The sequence below is a fragment of the Cetorhinus maximus genome, chromosome 12 (genome assembly GCF_964194155.1).
Source record: "Cetorhinus maximus chromosome 12, sCetMax3.hap1.1, whole genome shotgun sequence".
Lineage (NCBI taxonomy): Eukaryota > Metazoa > Chordata > Chondrichthyes > Lamniformes > Cetorhinidae > Cetorhinus > Cetorhinus maximus.
This window is the reverse complement of record NC_135890.1, coordinates 6,947,899-6,961,713: the sequence shown is the minus strand read 5'-3', so window position 1 is coordinate 6,961,713 and position 13,815 is coordinate 6,947,899. Positions and strand designations below refer to the sequence as shown.

The following is a 13,815-nucleotide window of genomic DNA, read 5'->3' as shown; positions in this document are numbered from 1 at the left end:
TGAGGGTGTGGTGATTGTGGAGATAAGCAAGCAGTGATAGGAGCAGATAATCAAAAGATGTCACTTCTCTCTCCCCCCCCGCCCCCCCCACCTTAAACCAGCTTATATTTCACCCCTCTCCTAACTATGCTTCAGTTCTGCCGAAGGGCCGTGAAGGCTCGAAACGTTAACTGATTTCTTCTCCACCGATGCTGCCAGACCTGCTGAGTTTTTCCAGGTAATTCTGTTTTTGTTTTGGATTTCCAGCATCCGCAGTAGCTTTTAGCTTTTTGTTTTTAGATAATTAGGCGATGTTGACTGAGGGATAATTATCGGCCAGGATAACCCCCGAGATCATCTTCCAAATAGTGCTGACAGGATCCACCACCTGAGAGGGCAGACAGGGCCTTGGTTTAATGTCTCATCCAAAACACACCACCTAGCAGCACTGTCCCGTCAGCTTTTGATTTTTGTGCCCAAGTCCGGGATGCTGAGAGGATGATTCCCTTGGCTGGAGAGCCTAGAACATAGGGTCACAACCTCAGGTTAAGGGGTCAGCCTTAACACTCGGGATGAGAAGAAATTTCTTCACTTGGAGCTGTGAATCTCTGGAATTCCTCATCACAGAGGGCGGAGTCGTTGACTACATTCAATATTCAAGATCAATAGATTTTGGGACTTAAGGAAATTAAGGGACAGGTGGATGGTGTAGGTAGGTGGATTTGGGGTAGGGGTAGAAGATTAGCCATAATCTCAGCTGAATGGCAGAGCAGACTCATGGGGCCAATTGGCCTATTCATCTTATTGCTCAAGTTATATTATTATGAATGGGAAAAATTGTACAACTCCTCAGAGGTTAGGAATAAGAAACAACAACTTGCATTTATATAGCATCTTTAACATTGTAAAACATCCCAATGCACTTCATAGGGATGTTTATAAAAACAAAACCTGACACCGAGCAAAATAAGGAGATATTAGGGCAGATGACTAAATGTTTGGTCAAGGGTTTTAAGGGGCATCTTGATGGAGAGGGTCAGGGAGGGAGCTCCAGAGCTTAGGACCCAGGTAGCTGAAGGTGTGGCCACCAATGGTGGAGCGATTTTAAAACTCAGTGTGTGTAAGAGGCCAGAGTTGGAGGAGAATAGATATCTTCAGCTTGTGGCTGGAGGAGATTAGAGATGGAGAGCAGGGAGGATATGGAGGGAATTGAAAACCAGTAGAACAGGTTTCTACTTTTTCTATAACTATTTCTAGAACAGTAGAACTCTGTTATAAGCACTCAGCTGAGATGTGTTTGATGCTGACACTGGATATCTGGAATTGTCCAAGACTGACTGAAACCCCTAACTTCACCATGATGAGCACTGAAACATCTGAGGAAAAGAATTGTTGGTATGAGCTGGTTCGGTACTGTACTCCTTCCACTCCTCGCAACTCCACAGTAATGTTGGTTGAGAGTCTGAAGGTTGCGGATTTGAACCCTACACCAGGACTTCAGCACATAATCTAGTGTCAGAGGTGTCATTTTCAGATGAGGCATTAAACTGATTGTTGCAGTAGATTCAAAAGGTCTGGAACTCTTCAAAGAAGAGCAGGCAGTTCTTCCATTGTCCTGGACAACATCCTTCCCACAACCAACACCAAAAAAAACAAACCACTTACACCTCTTGTGCATATTATTCATCGGTTTTGGGATTTCCCTGTGTTTGTCTGCACCATTTGTGGTGACCACACTTCAAAACACTTCAGGATGTGCATAAAAACAAATCCTTTACTGCACCATACCATAATCAACTCATTGCAAATTTATTTTGTATATCTAGCCAGTATCTAATGAGTTGGACACACAATGTACACCTTCCATAAGTATACATATAAGAACACTGCTTTTACATGATTAGCTCAAATATCTTCTACTTGATATGTATTTGAACCAGTCACCAGTAAGAAGGAGGCAGCTTGACTACCACCGATCTGAAGACTGACTTTGGATTATGGGGGAGATTTAATGCCAGTGATGGATGGGATGGAGGCCGCTGGGGAGGTTGTCTCAAACCTGACCACAAGCCGCCCACTTCTGGTTTTAACAGCGTTTGGCCAATCCGCTCTTAAGGGATGAGTTGGTCACCTGAAATCTTTAATGCAGCCTGCGTGCCTCCATTTTAACAGGATTCTGTTTTGCTCTTAATTGGTGGAGGCTGGGTTTCTGGTGCCCGGGAATCAAGGAATGTAAAAGGAGTTGGGAAGGGCCGGATCCATGTGGTGAGTCCATTTTATAGCACTGAGAGCCAGGAGGATTAGCAGTATTTTTTTTTTCCAAGCTCAACAAGCTTATCTGTATGTGATCAGACACCAGGATCAACCAACTCTCCTCACTCCACACACCCTAAGATATGGGACCTGTCAATCAGGCTGGAAAGCCTGTTGAAAAATGTAAAACACTTCCTGCAATTATATCCTGGAACCAGTCTGGGAAACATGTACTCCTGGGTATGAATGTTTGCACATGCTACACCAGTTGCGAGTAGATCTCAGGGTCTGTGTCGCCGGTTTGCAGTAACTGTTTACAGGAATTGGATAACCAGAGCTGGCATTACACATCGTCGGAGCATCTTGGACCATGTCCCAACTGATCGTCATCAACATTAAACTCAGTGACTCTCCAAATTCAGTTCCTGCTGATGGCAACATCCCCAGTGATGCAGAACAAGACAGAAGCATGATCACTGAATATTTGTTTGAAACAAATGCTTAAAAGGCAGTCTCATAATGGCTCATTTGCTAAGAACAATTTCTGACTGAGTGACGCAAACCAGAATGCTTTGGGTTGAATTTTAGTTGGTAGTATGTTAGCCAGAGGATTGGATTAGGCAGGAAGATATCGGCCCAGGCTCCTGATGTCCAGGGTCTCCTGCTGGAAAGTGCATGTATGTAAACGTAGAGACACCAATTTGGCTGTCGGCAGTTATTTATCTTGCCAGCAATTAACATCTAGGCTTGTACAGGAAGCATAGCCCATGGTGTCTCATGGCAGATTGCCTCATTAAAGGCCCCATATATCTTCAAGGTGTGAACTTGAATCAAGACAGATACCAATGGCCTGTCGAACTATTCAGCGGTCAGCACCTTCAGGAAAGAAGAACATTGGCTAAAGTAAAGAACTCTAAATTAGCCAGATGATTTCTTAACTTCGGTTGATATAATTGACAATAAGTGTATACAGCTGGAGGACAATAGGTGGTTACTTGAACGCATACACTGAGACACTATATCCTCATTAGCCTGCTCCTGGTCATTAACAGGTCCAGGCAGTGGGCACTTGAGGGGGTTGTTTGACCCAACTGCCTGCTCCTCTTCTGTGGTTATGCCCGTGCCCAGGTCACCTTGGCGAGGGTGCATGTTCTGTCCGCCAATACACAGGGGCTGAAGTCCATCATCAGCCCTGGGAGCATTATTTTAATTTGATAAATTTCATTTTATAGTTTTTGTTTTAGTTGCAGTAGCCCCTTTTAAGGTGGTGTTAATTTGCTCATTTGTTTATCATTTACTTGAGAGAGTACAAAGGGACACTAAATTCCACCTCCTGTGTCATTTTAATGTAGGCAACAGAGATCTCATCCATTGCCTGGAGAGCCAGCGAGACCCCTATGTTGCCTCCTTTTTCAGGGATGCCCCACAAATTAAGTGCTGTTTAGGCACTTAACTGGGCAGCAGTGTGATGAAGCCCTTAACTGGGCATTAATTGCCCAGTTATGGGCCTCAATTGGCAGCAGGGCAGAAAGGTGGTTCACCAGCTTTCCCATCCCAGAATTTAATTTGTGGCCCTACCCACCCACCCACCCCTCCTGATTTATTATATGCCCCACCAACCCCCCCAACCCAGTAAACATGCCTCCAGGGGAGGGTATTGAATTCAGCCAGGGTGAGAGTCAAGCTAGGAGGTGTATATACCTGTAATGATTCACTCTGTGAATAAATCTACTGTACCAAGTAAAGACTGGCTTTGGTTTATTCCTTCACTGGCTCAACAGTAACAGCCTCATCTGAAAGATTGCACCTCTGACAGTGCAGCACTCTCTCAATATTGCACTGCAATGTCAGCCTTGATTTTTTTTTGTGCTCAAGTGTCTGGAGTGGGACTTGAACCCAGAACCTTCTGACTCGAAAGGCGAGAGCGCTACAGGCTGCAGCACAGCTGAGAACTGTTTCTTAGTTTGGATTCCATGAGCAGGCTCCGGGCATTTCCACCCTGTTACGCTGCAGAGCCACAAGAAATGGTCCACTTGTCTACCAGGGGGTCAAGTGAACCAGAATTCGCAGTGTAAACATCTGTCCCACAGAATGGGGAGTCAAATGCGATTGATATACGAGCTGCTTAGTCTGCTATTATAGAAATTATAGGCCGCAATTTTCCAGCCCCTCACGCTGGAGGGATCTCCATCCCCGCCGATGTGAATGGAGGTGGCTCGCTGGCCTCGTTGAGGGAACCCGCCATAGCGGGGCCGGAAAATTCCAGCCATTGTGCACCGATGTCCTTTCCTCCACCCCCCCACCCCCACCACCTCGTGCTTCTCCTATGTAAAATGGAGCTTTCCATCCCAGTTAAAGTTCAACATTCAAGCACAGGGTTAGAAGCAAGCTTCAACAGAACAGCCAGGCCCTGGACAGCTGGTCCAGACGAAACGCCACATTATCAGAATGTTTTAAAAGGACCCAGATGTTTGTGGTCACTTCAGCTTGTACTGGAATGTTATAAATATGTCCCGTTGCTCCATTCTGAGAGTACAAAGTGATGCTTCAGATTTGAGCTTGTGTGGGTTTTTTTTTTGGCTGGCTTCGTATGAAAATGAGGTAATTGATTTAACAAGTAAACATTGCAAAGTAGATGAGATTTGCAAGCCAGAGGAGGATTCCAACCAGAGATACAAAGACAGTGCAAACATATTACAACAAAAAAAAATCCAACCAGCTCCTAAATATCCCTCCACCTTACAACCTTCCGGCCCGATTTTTCCCAGGTCAAACCCACCCTACTACGAACTCGCGTTTACTGTGCCCCCACCACCTCCATCGAGTCCATCATCAGCTTCCAGCAGCTAAACCTGGTATGAGAACTATTAACTCTGCATAAACCAGGAAGTGAACCTGGGGATAGAAACCGAGAAATCTTTACACACCGGAAGGAGGCCATTCAGTCCACGGGGTCCATGATGGGTGAGGAAAGAGTTATCCAGCCTAACCCAGCTTCCAGTTCCTGGTCTGCAGTCCTTTAGGCTATTGCATATCCAGGTATTTTTTGTAAATATGGTGAAAGTTCTGGACCCCCGCCACCCACTGGGTGGAAAAAAATTACACCAACTCCAACTTGCTTCTAATTCTTCTACTAATTGCTTCAAATCTGTGCCTGCTGGTCATTGACCCCTTCGCTAAGGGAAATACTTCCTTCCTATCCACCTCATAATTTTCCACACTTCAATAAAATGTCACCTCTGCCTCCTCTGTTCCATAGAATCTTCTGATCTCTCTCATACTGGGAGTGCGATATTACAGCAGTCAATCTCTGTACCCACCAGGGTATCAGTGAAAGGACAAAGCACACTGCTTGGTTGGCACCAGTTCCACAAACATTCACTCCCTCCGCCACCGATGCACAGTAGCAGCAGTGTGTACCATCTACAGGATGCACTGCAGAAATTCACCAAAGCTCCTTAGACAGCATCTTTCAAACCCACGACCACTACCATCTAGAAGAACAAGGGCAGCAGATAGATGGGAATACCACCACCTGGAAGTTCCCCTCCAAGTCATTCACCACCCTGGCTAGGAAATATATCGCCGTTCCTTCACTCTCACTGGGTCAAAATCCTGGAACTCCCTCCCTAACAGCACTGTGGGTGTACCTACACCACATGGGCTGCAGCGGTTCAAGAAGGCAGCTCACCACCACCTTCTCAAGGGCAATTAGGGATGGGCAATAAATGCTGGCCTAGGCAGAGAAACCCACATCCCGTGAATGAATGTTTTAAAAAAAAAGAGAGGGGGAACTAGCTTAGAAACTTATCTTTAAAATGCATCATCAAACTTGTCTTGGGAACTGAGGATTTTAACCTTCTAACCTTTTATTTCTCACAAACCCTACCCCACAGGAAGAAGCCATCAGTTTGGAATGAACAGTAGGGATACACATTGATGATAATCCATTTTAAACTTCCTTCTGCGGCTGGAGTTGACCTGAAATGCCAGTTGAGTCGAATTATTCCGAGATGGACTATAACGTTTCGCCTAGGACCAAGCTGCACGGCATTGAGAGAATGGGAAGCGATGACAGTGGATTTGGATCTAGGTCCAAGTACACTAATTTGGTAAGTGTTGTTGTCTGTAACAGTCCCCAGGCCAATGACAAACCAAAGGTTCAAACTTTTAAGCAGTTTGACTGCCTCATTTTCACCATGGGACTATTTACACCAGCCTTGGCTCAGTAGGTAGCGCACTCTTGTTTCTGGGTCAGGAGGCTGTGGGTTCACACCCCACTTCCAGACTTAACTCTTTCCTTCAAAACGTGCTCAAGTTTAAGTGACCCCTTACCAAATCACTCAAACCTCTCAAGTTCAAGCTTCATGTCCTCCAGATAACCACAGTGATTTATTTTTCAGGCTGCAAATATTACAATCAGCCAGCATCTGAGATGAAAGGGGGTGAATGTTGCTAATTTATTTACAAAAGATAACGGAAGCTGTGCAATTCTTCTTTACAGAGAAGCTTCAAACGTTGAGAGAGAAAATGACTTTGATTGTAAATGAGATGCAGTGCACAGATGGTATTAGATTTACTGGTAGCTGGAATAAAGAATGCAAAAGTCAGTGTTCAGAGTTGTGCTATTACAGTAAGTGAGCTGCAGTTTTATACCTGCTATTAGGGGGCAGTTTCTGTGAATGCACATTGTAAATGGAAGGGGATTTTTAATGTCTTTTCTCTGTCACCTTGTCAGACTCTTCAAGAGGCAAAATCTGCCAAATTCAGCTTGCTTGCATTTAAAATGTGGGTCACAGCAACAAAATGCTGTAACCTTGGAAACTCGAGCATCGCAAAGGACAAAACAATGTCACACTTAATGTCTTTTAATTAATAATTTCCTGCTTTTCTTAAAAACAAAATCTTGGTTCTTCCTTCGCTGTAAGTTGCACCTATCATTGAATCCTCTCCAGTCAGAGAGAAGGACAGTCTATTTTACTGATACTTTCATTGGTTCTCTGCAGTGAACCTACTACCTGGTTTATTTTGGCAACTACAGGAAAGGAAGTTTCCTTCTCCAGGACTCCAGAGACTGTTAAATGTATTCCTTGATAAAGCTCAGTGAAAACTACTCGATCTTGCCTATCCTACTTGACAGCGTAGTGTGGTAGCTACCGCACCAATGATTCATGGTTGGATACGATTCAACAGAGTGTCAGCCACTCATCCAACTGATAAGTTCCCCTCCAAGCCATTCCTTTGTAGGACTCGCTGGGTCAAAATCCTGGAGCTCCCTCCCTAGCAGCACTGTGGGCGCATCTACACCACACGGACAGCAGCGGCTCAAGAAAACAGCTCGCCACCACCTTCTTGAGGGCAATTAGAGATGGGCAATAAATGCTGGCCTTGCCAGCAATGCTGACATCCCATAAATGAATTAAAAAATAAACATATCGAGTAGTATCAAAGTCCCATCCTTTCCTCATCTAAAAGGACCGAAGACTTGCATTTATGTAGCACCTTTCATGACTTCTGGGCATGCCAAAGCACTTTGCAGCTTATGAAGCGCTTTGAAGTGTCACTGTTGTAATGTAGGGGACGCAGCAACCAATTTATTTACATCAATGTGTACTTTATAGTGCTTTTAATGGCATAATTAATTTACATGTAAACAATTTTATTAAAATACAGTGCAATGAAATTGATACTTTAGAGAGAGAATTACATCTCTATGCACTGCGGATCTTAAAGGAGCCAATTAAATCTGGTGGTTAAGTTTACAGAGAAGCAGATTTTCCTGGACAATTTCATGCAAGAAGAGCACTGTTCCATCTTAGTGCAGGGAGAATTGGCCAGACTGTACAGGTTGAAGAAGAAAGGGGAGTGGCACTGACAGTAACCCTGAATCGTGGAATCGAGGAGACCACTTTTTAGCTTGACTCTGCAAGTGTGATTTCCCCACTGAGCTCAGGATTGCAGAATCACCTGCTAAGCGCCATTAAATGTGTGTCTTAAGATAGTTTACTTAGTTTTATCTTCAGAATAAAGAAACCCTGAATCTCACAAGAACACAATTGTAGAATAAGCATTTCTAGCTCTTTGTTTATGGAAATCAACACCAGACAAAAATATTCTAGTAAATGCCGATCGGGATCCTGCCTCAGTCCTTTAAATAAACATTGTGATTTATAGAGGAATCTTTTTGAGTTAAGCTATTCATGTGTTCTCACGAAAGCTCATCAACTTGAAACATTAACCATGTTTCCAGATGTTGCCTGACCTGAATATTTCCAGCATTTTCTTTTTTTTTTATTTCGGGTTTCCAACATCTGCAATATTTTACTTTTTGTTTGAGTTAAAGGGACGGGTTTAGGTTTTCTAACTAAAATCCATTTAACTGCCTGGCAATTGTCAGTGTTACAATAGCAGAATCTAGGCCACGTGGACGATTAGGGGCGTGCAGCCAAGTGTTGATAGCCTAATCATTACAATCGGAACAGAAAATGCTGAGAACAAACAAGTAGCCCGATCAGGGTCTGATAGAATGAAGGAAGGAAAGACTTGCATTTATATAGCACCTTTCACAGCCTCAGGATGTCCCAAAGCACTTCACAGCCAATGAAGTCCCTATTGTAATGTACAAAGAGAGATATATCCATGGAACCCGCATTATTCTGACCAGTTCTGATGAAGGATCACACTTTGTCTTTGTCTTTCAAAAACTGAATGATCTGCTGTGATTTATTTTCTTTTTTTTTTAAGCGCTTTTAAGTTTTTCTTTGACTACTTGTGTTTGTAGTTTCTCTTTATAGCCTAATCATTGGACTTTGTTATCTGTAGGATGATGACTTCATGAATTATATGTCTCATGAGGAAAAGGAGTGTATTCTGTTTTTTGAGACAACCCTGGATTCCCTGAGGGATGATTTTGAGGAAAGTAGTTCTATTTGCAGTGTAAATAGTGAAGATCCAGCCACACCAACGCAGGTTAACTCAGGCCATGAAGAAATCATTGACTTAGTGGCAACCCGATCTCTGGCAACGGGACGTATAAATAATTATGACAATGTGCTTCCAGGTATGTTAAAAGGCTAGAATTTCTCCCTCTTCCCGCACCTTCACTTGAATTCAAATCAAGACTCAATCCATTACCCTTCTATGTTAACTCTATTTCAAAGCTGTGGAGCTCACTATCAGTCTTTCAAATGTGAGCAGACTATAGGGGGAGGCTGTGGCATAGTGGCATAGTGGTATTTTCATTGGGCTGGTAATGCTCTGGGGACCAGGGTTCAAATCCCACCACAGCAGATAGTGAAATTTTGAATTCAATAAAAATCTGGAATTAAAAGTCTCCACGATGTTGTAAGAACTCATCTGGTTCACTAAAGTCCTTTAGGGAAGGAAATCTATCGTTGTTACCTGGTCTGGCCTACATACCCTCTGAAACAAAAGAAAGGGCAATTTAGGGATGGGCAATAAATGCTGACCTGGCCAGCAATGCCCACGTCCCATGAATGAATAAAAAAAAAACAGATTAATGTCAGCTAACCATTCCTGATTTACCTCCTATATTCTTTCCCACTCTTTCAACCATGCTGCTATCGGCCTTGGCCTCTTCAACCAGGCTTTTAAATAAATGTAAATGCACTATTTTTCAGTTACATCAAAAATAGTTGTGGATGCAATCTAGTGTTACAACGCAATGAAGCAGTGCTAACTGCCGCAATACAGGTTTAATCCCTTTTATCACTTCAGTTCTTAATGTTACTGGGGCTGCCTGTTGGAATTTCAGCTGCCCTTTTATAAGGCATATTATGGCAAGAGGGCCAGGCCTCCCTAAGCTGGGAGAAGGCAGGTGTGCTGACCACTGGGCCCAGTGAAGTGATGTGTACCTGTTTCCACAAGGACATGCGTGGGCACCACTAGTGAGGTCCTGTGCTCCAAGAAGTAAAAATAAAAAATATTTTATTTGGAAATGCAACAAGATTACTGCCCACAGCTCTGGTCTATTTGTAATAGTGCAATAGTTGGGGAGGCCCCCTCTGCTAAGGGCTATTGGGGGCCAGAATTTTCATTTGGCATGGGGAGGATTGGTGCTGCAGGTATGCCAGCAGTCCCAACTCTTCTCCACGCCCCCCCACCCCGCCACCCCCACCCAGACAATTACTAACCTGGTTCTCTCCTACCTGACCTGCAGGCTCCAATGGGGTTAATGCCAGGTACATTGCCCATCCCTAATTGCCCTTGAGAAATTGAGTGTCTTGCTAGGCCATTTCAGAGAGTATTTAAGAGTCAGCCACATTGCTGTGGGTCTGGAATCGCATGTAGGTCAGACCAGGTAAGGACAGCAGATTTCCTTCCCTAAGGGTTGTTCGTGAACCGGATGGGTTTTTACAACAATCGACAATGGTTTCATGGTCATCATTAGACTTTTAATTCCAGATTTTTCGTTTGTCGAATTCCAATTCCACCGTGGTGAACCCTGGTCCCCAAAGCAGTACCCTGGGACTCTGGATTATTAGCCCAGTGACAATCCCACTATGCCATCACCTTCCTGAATAACTTAATTCCTACCCTAATTGAAAACAATTGAAGTCACTATCATTGCCCATGTGGGAATTACAGGTTCTGACTGCATTAAATTGTTTTTTTTTAAAAAAAAGGCATCTCCCAACACTTCAAAAACATTTTTCTTTTTTTTTCCAGTTGACAAAGACAATGGCATACTTCAGAAAGAAGAGGTTCAGACAAGTCAAGAGCAACCTCCGCTGAAACAACCAGAGAGCCCACTTCCCACTACGAATGCAGCATCGGTTAAAAAACAAAGAAGCTTTGAGAGAACTTCTCTTGAGTCTGAAATCGAGCCAGCCAGAGCATGCTTCAGCCAGACAAAGCCACCTGGATCAGTGCCAACTCCAATGGTTATAGCGCAGAAGATTGCAGAGAGAAAAGTTGGGAATGGAATGACTTCGCCCGCGTCTCCAACAGAAAGCAAGCGTTTCACTTACGAGAACGATCAAACACATTCAACCTCTCCTACTGAGGGTCGAGAGTTTCATTACAAAAATGCAAAGCTCCAAAAGTTTCCATCCAACATTAGCATTTCTGTGGCAAGCAAGGAGTACAACAATACCATCACCAAAGCAGCTGTCAAAGTTCAAGAGCGCAAAGCACAAGTGTTGGCCAATCTGGGTGGTACAAGCCTTATTGTTGCTGAATCAGATGACTGGCAACAGAAAGGTAAACTCAATGGTCCAAGAAGAAGCTTGTCATTCAAAGAAGCAGTATCCAGCCAAACTAGGAGTGAGGCTCCGTCAAAACTAGGGCTGGTCAAAGAATCAGACGAGACTGATTCGGATATTCCCAGTGGCTTCCAAGCAAAGGTCAGGAATTCTGCTTCAGCTCAGTCAATGAAGGTGCAGCCTGTATCCAATGGTGCACTCATGGCTAGTCCTGTTATCCTACCTGTGAAAGCTCCCATTCCCAAGCCTGAAGCTAAAGAGATTCCTCATCAGAGTGCATCATTAAATATTTCAGAAATACGCAGGTCACGGTCCATTCAAAAACCATCGGGATTTCGGCCTCAAGGCGTAACGGTCCAGTTCTCAGGCCGTGGCTCGACAGACGAATCTCGTAAAGAAGCATTACGGAAATTGGGCCTACTGAGGACCAATGAAGTTCAGTGAAAACCTGGTGAATTCCATTCGGGAATGTTTATAATGCCTTTTGTTCAAAATAAGGAAGCTGATCCTTCTTATATGCTGCCTTTATAGATAAAACCAAAAGGATTTCTTTAAAATGCTAAGTTGATGAATGACAGCCAGCTTTATGCTCAGTGGATTAATGGCACATTTACCAGGAACCCTACAAACTTGAGCATATCTTCACTGATCTTTTTTGTTAGATGGGACCAAGGAAAACGAATGGAGATGACATTACTGACCAGAGTAAGTGAAACAAAGTTAGGTCATTCCATTGTGCAATGCTCATCTCTCTCAGAGTTTATTTTTGAGCACTGCAGAATGTCTCAAAAGTTGAAATGGAAACATTGGTGAATCTTGGGTTACCGAGTCTGTTGGAAGGTTAATTACCTAAGTTATTGTCTAGCTTCAATGTCACGAACATCGCCACAAAGATGTAACTCAATATATCATGATGAGTGTAAATGACCTAACAGTCGTTTCTCAACTTTCACCATTTGCTCAACAACTGTCACAGCGTCAGCCTGTGAGAAGTCGCTAAAATGCCCTGTTTACGTGAGGCGAAGTGAAATACTCCACAAAGCTCGTACCCACATCTGGTGGAATATGTACGTTTGTTGACCTTTTTTGTTTTAAAGCAGGTGGCTTGGACCTGAACTGTTAGATTGTACCTGGCCAAACTACAAACTAAAAATGCCAATTTGGAGAGACGTTTTGTTCCTCCATTAAAAGGCTCCGCCAAAAGCCAACTTCTAGGTTACACGTGGGGGGAAAAAAATGCTGTCAAAGCATTGGAAACAAACTAATCCCTCAACAAAATAGTGTCAGTCGCTATTAAAAGGAGTGGATGAACCTTCCTGTTATGTATCAGAGAACGATAGGACAGGATTTATTACATTGCAAATCAAAGTTCAAAGATGGAATTTAGCTTGATGTTTTTAATTTGTATTGCATTTTTAAAGTATGATCACGCATCGTAAAGAGGACACCTCTCATGTTAAGTAATACGTTAAGTTGTATTATCTGTTGGAGGATGTAATTCTGTTCATAAGGTTGTTGTAATCTAAAACATTAAATTTATGAACAAAATACAGTTTTTAAATTGCATTAAGGGGAAGGAAAGTATGGGATGTCCTTTGGTCAAAGTTTATTATGTAGATGAAAATGCAATTCTTACCAACAAATCCTCCTTTTAATAATTGGTATCACTGACGTAGAGTAGGATCTCCCTCGCTGCTTGACTGGTCTTTCAGGTGACAATTCTGGGATGGGCCTTTGAACAGTTTAGTTGCAAATCAAGAGAGTGTGACTTTTTTCAAGCTGTTTGACTGCAGGAAGTCACACTGACATTGTAAATGGTTCGTTCCCACTCTGGGCACTGTGCCCCTCCCTTTCAAAACCTCCGTCAAAGATCCTGTCATTGGACTGCTCTGTCTTCATTGACACTGCCTCAGCTCCAGCCGCACGTTTGAATGGGCTGCTCCCTCCGAGGCCCATGCTCATCTGTTCCAGAATTCTGTTTGAATCCATCCACCCATCTCTCAGCACTGATACAACCCTAACCAAGGACAAAAGAGGCAACCTGTGTGACTGTAACCATGGTGCTTTAGTCGTCTTGTCCTACTCGACCACCCACCCACCCACACCTGCAACTTTTTGGAGCAAGATTGGGTGTTCAACCAATGATTTTCCATTGTCCAGTTCAGTGAACTGCCTCAGTTTGATTCTACTCTTACCCATGATTATGTGAAGTATCTCTGGCAATCATTTCTACCTCCCGCAGCCACAATCTCAGGGCTAGGCTAGGGGTCCATCATTGGTCCCTTTCTCAATTCCATGCTGCCTGCCCCTCGGTGACATCATTCAACACTTTTTTTTTAAAATGCCAATGTTGTTAGCT

At 43.6% G+C, this 13,815-nt stretch overlaps 1 protein-coding gene across 2 annotated transcripts; it reads left to right on the top strand.

The window, feature by feature from the left end:
• Nucleotides 1–6,131: 6,131 nt before the first annotated feature.
• Nucleotides 6,132–13,532, top strand: proser2 (proline and serine rich 2). Of its 2 annotated transcripts, none has more exons than XM_078552965.1 (3): nucleotides 6,132–6,344; nucleotides 9,055–9,285; nucleotides 10,926–13,532. In XM_078552965.1, the coding sequence occupies exons 1-3, from the start codon at nucleotides 6,219–6,221 to the stop codon at nucleotides 11,898–11,900; spliced, it is 1,332 nt and encodes a 443-aa protein (XP_078409091.1). In that variant the 5' UTR covers nucleotides 6,132–6,218; the 3' UTR covers nucleotides 11,901–13,532. The 2 variants fall into 2 exon arrangements, with proteins under 2 accessions (XP_078409091.1, XP_078409090.1); XM_078552964.1 differs by having other exon boundaries at nucleotides 9,055–9,292; nucleotides 10,921–13,532.
• Nucleotides 13,533–13,815: the final 283 nt, after the last annotated feature.